General features: G+C 36.1%; 1 protein-coding gene across 1 annotated transcript; it reads right to left on the bottom strand.

Moving 5' to 3' along the window:
* Window positions 1–52: 52 nt before the first annotated feature.
* Window positions 53–1,015, bottom strand: LOC103517823 (E3 ubiquitin-protein ligase RNF181-like; the record flags this gene model as incomplete). The annotated part of the gene is made up of 2 exons (XM_008482871.2): window positions 757–1,015; window positions 53–289 (listed from the first exon to the last, which is right to left on the bottom strand). Coding segments are annotated over exons 1-2 (364 nt in total), but the record flags the coding sequence as incomplete, so codon positions are not given.
* Between the last annotated feature and the right edge of the window lie 5,279 nt (window positions 1,016–6,294).

Genomic DNA, 6,294 nt, shown 5'->3' with positions numbered 1-6,294 from the left:
CCCGTGGTATCCCTGAGCCAAGAAGCCCCGTTCTCCCTCGAAATCGATCCGCCGCTGCCCGCGTTTCGGCACAGCGGGCAATGCTGCCTCTCCCGCAGCCAAGGCTCGAGGCACTCCGAGTGGAACTTGTGGTGACAGAGGAGCTCTTTGACCTCCTCGCCCGGTTGGAAGGGGGCCAGACAGATGACACACTGGGCGTCAGGGGCTTCGTCTGCCGGGAAAGCGATGGACGGGATTTGGCCGAAGCGACGCGTCGAGAATGGTGCTCGCGGCGGACTGAGCTCGGAGTCTGTAGGTAAATAAATTCTCATATAGCCAGACTAATTAGATTGAAGGAAAGGGAACCTTTCAAGAGCTACGTCGCACGTCGAAGGTTCGATTTCCGCCCCAGAGCGAACATCGACCTAAACAGATAAGGTTCTTCAGAGACAGTTGTCTTTCTTCTGTCCTGTTTCCTCTCTCTTCGATTTCGGGACGATTCAGGACAGCCACACCACCATCACGTTACGTCACGCCACGTAATAGTAGTGTGGCTGTCCTGAACGAAATCACCTACAATATTATGCGAAAAATTTGACTACTTACATCTTTATTCTTACCATTTCTATTATTACTGGATAATAGAAACGGTAAGAATAATGTTAATACATAGGATGTCTAATATAAACCTAACAAATAATTACTTACATCTTTCTGACTCCCCACGAATTCACGTGATGTGATGTGATAGTAGCGTGTTTCTACCTTTACACTTACCTAAACTGAGAGCGTCATTGTAGCGTCGACTTATGTTCAAGAATCTATCGATAATAATAGTCTCCCCCATGGCACCATGGTAGATAATAAAACCTGAGGTGTTGAATCCGTCATCTTCTTGACTCATTTTATAAATCAAAAATTTTGTGAAGCTAAAAATGAGCTGATAGGTACTATTTTACAAAATTCTCAATTTGTTTAACTAGGGTCAGAATAAAAAAAAAAGTAATAAAAACAAAATATTTTGGCTTTGTTTTTCAAAATTTCGATGTGAATCGACGAGGTGAAGAGGTGAATCTATGTTGTCGAGGCCATGTACAGTTTCAGTGGACGTCGACCGACGCTTTCGACTGTAAGGACACAGCTTAAAATGAATTCTACTACATCCAACTTCGAAAACAACTGATTTTGAATTGAAAGAAACTTTTACCTCACATTTTCGGTCAATAACTGTAAAGAAGAGATACACAGAAATAAAAAATGAGACCAACACAGAGGTTTATAATTATAAAATATTTAAGATTTTAGTTTTATTTATAGTTCAATTAATGTATAATATTTCCTTATAGTTCTTTTATAATTATAAAATATTTAAGATTTTAGTTTTATTTATAGTTCAATTAATGTATAATATTTCCTTATAGTTCTTAAAAAAAAAAAAAATAGTTTCCAAAAGGATTTAAAAGTTTACGTATTTCAAGGTTTCTGATTTGTTTTGATAACGGATGCGAAATGAGGATTCGAAAAAGAAAATCAAAAGTAAAACTAATTCCTTCGAAATAATAGTTGACAATATCTTTGTCAGACAATTTACAATAAAGAAGCTATTGTGAAAATGTATCAGGTGCTATTATTTTGATAGAAAGAAAAGAGATAGTTTTGATAAAACAACATAATAATCACTCTTGGAGAGAGTTTTCATTGAAAGAACAACGTTTTAATCAATTGATGTTCAAGAGTGAAAGGATTATTAAATTTCAAATTGAGGGAACGATCCTTTATTAATTGGGTGATTCCAATAAGCTAATAGTAACTTTCTAAATTTCTAAAAGTCCTACTGGAGGAACACCAAATGCGTCCGAAAATCCCAAATCATCCGATTTGCGTCCCAACTCAAAAAAAGGTCATCCGAGTTGCGTCCGCGGTACCTGAGATTGAATCTATATACTTGAGACCATAAAATAAATAATTATATAACGAACAGGGTGACCAAAAATAACTGTCTAAAACCTTCTGTGTTCTATAGGCTTATAGGAACAACCTATGGATATGAACATGTTGTATGCTATGGTTATTATTTTTGTATACCTAATACCTTCCTACATATCGTCGTCGTCCAAATTTCACTACCGTGTAAGTCGATTTTTGGTAAAATGAGTTGTTTGGCGAAATGGTTACCAAAAATCATATACGTATTTTTGAAATCACAATTCTTTCCGGACATTAAAAAAGAAGAAAAAAAAAACAGCTCGGTAGGTAGTTATATCTACTATAGGACAAAGTTCAACACTGAATAACTTCAGATTTTCATTAATAAATAGGAAATAGTTTTTACTTTCTCCTGAAAAGTTGCCAAAATCGACTTACGCGGTAGTGGACATAGTAACTTCAGGTGACGATATCCTGAAGCTCATTTGATAACAATAAAAAAGAAGACATTTCTTTAATTGGATTGCATGGCTTCCAGAAAGGAAAAAGATGAAGAAGGAGACGGAGGAGGAGAAGAAGAAGAAGAAGAAGAAGAAGAAGAAGAAGAAGAAGAAGAAGAAGAAGAAGAAGAAGAAGTCTGTGATTTCTCTCCTCGCTGATAGCTTTAACGTCTCCTATTAATTGTGATCAACAAAGTTATCTATTTCCATAAATCTTCGTTTAGACGTATGTCTTTTCTCGTCTTTCAAACCATAAATGTCGTCTTTTCTTTTTTTTTTTTTTTTTTTTTTTTTTTTTTTTTTTTTTTTTTTTTTTTTTTTTCGGTAAACACGACAATTTATCTGTTTTGATTCTTGTCGTAGTTCTTTTCCTTTTTCCTTCTTATTATTCTTGTTTCTTCTTCTTCGTCTCTTCCAAGTCGAAATCCTGAACAAGGAAAAATGTACATGTACGCTGGAAAGATGGATGCTGCTGTTTGGTAGAAGATACACAAGAAGATTGGCTTCTTTAAATCACCCCAAGATACTTTTGATGCCTTAGATCAGGGGTTCTCAACCTTTTAGTAAACACGTACCACTTGAAATTTTCAGAGATTTTGACGTACCACCTTATATTTTTATATATGGCTAGCAAGGTGGAGGTTGCAAGATCGAGACCCACTTACGACATTTTTTTTAATTATGTTTCTTGATTCGTTCAATAATAAAATCACGATTTTTTTTAGTTTCTTATCAATTATTTTGATTAATATGGTCTTAAAACCCCACCATTCAACATTTTTTATTGTTATTATTAATATATGACTGCGTAGTGCGTACCACCTAAAATGTATCCGCGTACCACCAGTGGTACGCGTACCACCGGTTGAGAACCTCTGAAAGGAATACAGAGAGTCGAAATACCTTACTTTTAAGTAGATTTATAAGACCAGCAAGAATACAGTAAATTCTGATTGCCACATTCGTTAACTTGGTTCGTAGCGCGTCTACCTTGCAAGCGCTAGGCCGCGGGTTCTATTCCCGGCCGGGGCGGATTTTATCTTGAACAGATAATGTTCGTTCTCGGAACGGCTGGCTTTCTCCTATCCTGCCTTCTTTATCTCTTCGATTTCGAGACGTTAAGACCTTCGAAGTTACAGTTCCCTCTATCAAACCTCTTCTGAGTGTTTTATCTTTATTGATCATACCTCTACATTATTACCGACTCACTACTAACTAGGCTGAGTAAAACAGCCAGCAACTCTGTTTCTAAATGGTCACCCGTCCATAGTCCAGATACTCACCACATTCTACCTTCCTGACTTGGGTGATACCACTAACGCCATCTATCATGATGGTGACAAACTAACTGCACTATTACCATTATGCAGAGAAATAAAATCAACCATTAGAGGGGAAGAGAGGAGGCTGGGTCAATAAAAAAATGTTAATGGTGTCGTTAAAGGGCGCGAGTGATGATGCTTTAAAAAGTCAAGTTAAACTTCTAGTTTTCCCATAAGTTAAATTTAGATAAAAGTTATATCGATTGTGCCTTGAGAAACCTGTCTTGATCCAAATTTTAAAAGCAACCAATTATTATTCATAGATTGCTTTGTCGAATCGATTGAACTTTCATGTAACTTAAACTGTTCCCCAGGCACAGGTAAAAAAAGGGAATTTTTCAGTAAGTAGGGAAATTTTCCTTTCAATTGGAGGGATTTAGTGACGGGGGGGGGGGGGGCATCTCACATTTGAATATGTAAAGAAGCTGGTGGCCAATTTAAATAAATAACACGACACACACAATCTTCCTATATTTTGTCTCATAAATTCGTTTTATGGCCGCCATAAATCGCCTTTATGGCGTGTGTAAGTGCCTATGACTGTATTAATATGAGAATGGAGATATTAGAGTAGGTTTTAATGTAGATGTAATGTTTGCTACATGGTAAGTTATATACCTATGTGTTCTGTATGAGGACGAGGCCGTCGGAATCAGGGGTTCTTATAATGGTTAAAAAAAAAAGAAGAAGAAGAAGAAGAAGAAGAAGTAAAAAATTAAACGTCTGGTCTTATTTTTTATTTATAATAATTATTTTGATGAGACACCTACTCTATTCTCGATTTACCTACTATCAAATTATTGTGAACCCATAACTGATTGTAGAGAGGTAGGTAATAGTATGCATAGACAAAGGAAGAAATTTAATCAAATTTCAATCGAGCAACAAAATAAATTATGGAAAATAACCGAAACCCATGAGTGAGTCTGCCACATCCACTAGTTTTTCTCCCATTTCTAGCATTACACGCTGAATGCATAATTATTACGTAGCTGGACTACAAAATACTGAATTTTTAACAATTTTTTTTTACCTAATCAAAAGTTAAATTACACCTTCCCTTGCTGCTGTTTTTTGTAATCTGCATTTATAAAAAGGTTAAACTTTCTTTGATTTCCTTCAAAGAATTGAACAAAATTTCAAGAGCAATGTAACTTCTTTCACCTCAGCTTTCCAGCAATCTCATTTCCAACGTTTTCCCTGGCTTCGGGACACCAGGATTATTTGTCTCCCCAAACCGATCTCCTCATATCGGTCCTGACTTCGGGGTGGGTAGACGACATAACTCATGACGGATGTCATCGGAAGAGATTGGAAGAAAGAACAAGACCAAGGAAAGAGAAGATCCAAACTTATGAGTAAGAAAATCCCCAAACCGATCTCCTCATATCGGTCCTGACTTCGGGGTGGGTAGACGACATAACTCATGACGGATGTCATCGGAAGAGATTGGAAAAAAGAACAAGACCAAGGAAAAAGAAGATCCAAACTTATGAGTAAGAAAGAAGAAGACATTTCTTTAATTGGATTGCATGGCTTCCAGAAAGGAAAAAGATGAAGAAGGAGACGGAGGAGGAGAAGAAGAAGAAGGCTCCTGAAGGAAAAAAAAAAACTTGTAAATTGGTTGATAAGTGTTTTTGCGCCCGAAGCGACCATGTAAGTAGAAGCATGGAGTGTGATTATGATTATTATGGCGAGTGTTGTAATGCCATGATTTTTGTCATCTAGGTCGTTTCGATGAATAATTGGCACATGAAGAAGAGTTATGAAGTGATGAGAGATTTAAGATAAGAATCTGTTGGCGATAGAAATTTATTTTAATTTGTTTAGGTACTTAAACATAGGTACCTATTTTACCTAACATAGTTACCTAGATATCTATTTTTACCTAACATAGGTACTTATACATATGTATTTTTGCAATAATTACCCACGGCTTGCCAATTATCTTTAGTATTATTGGTACTTAGAAAGGTAAGGAGACTGACTTTGTGTTTGGCAAATACTCATCCAATGTGGCTTAGACCATAGATAATAGATACTTAGCTCTACTTTAGTTGTAGATGTACCATCTACCCTATCATCTTATTATGAGATGTGACCATATCCTAAAGAGAATGTGGCTTTTGAAAAGGTATGATCGCCTTGAATTTTCTAAGCTATGCAATGCGCGCAGCAAAAGGCTATGTTTTAACACTTTTGTGCCAGCAGGTAAGTAGACTCAAAGGCATCACTAGGTATTCCCAAAAAAATCTCAAAGCACTTGGGCCAAATAAAAAGGCCCCCGAGGAGGACATTGGTTCCCAAATTTTCTTTGGACATTTTCATACTACCTACTTAAAATTCGTCTAGATATTAATTTTTGCATCCTTTTTTTAGCACAAAAAAAAAACACACACACACACACAAACACAACAAACCACACAACTTGACTACCTACACTAATTTTATGGTCAAATTAGAAACTGAAACTTCCTTCGTTCGATCTATAAAGCCCATTTAAAACTACGAACTAGAAACTGTTTTTTTTTTTATTTTATTATTATTATTATTTTTTTTTTTTTTTT

The sequence above is a fragment of the Diaphorina citri genome, unplaced genomic scaffold (assembly GCF_000475195.1).
Source record: "Diaphorina citri unplaced genomic scaffold, Diaci psyllid genome assembly version 1.1 scaffold1978, whole genome shotgun sequence".
NCBI classification, from domain to species: Eukaryota; Metazoa; Arthropoda; class Insecta; order Hemiptera; family Psyllidae; genus Diaphorina; species Diaphorina citri.
This window is presented reverse-complemented; position numbering and strand designations above follow the sequence as displayed.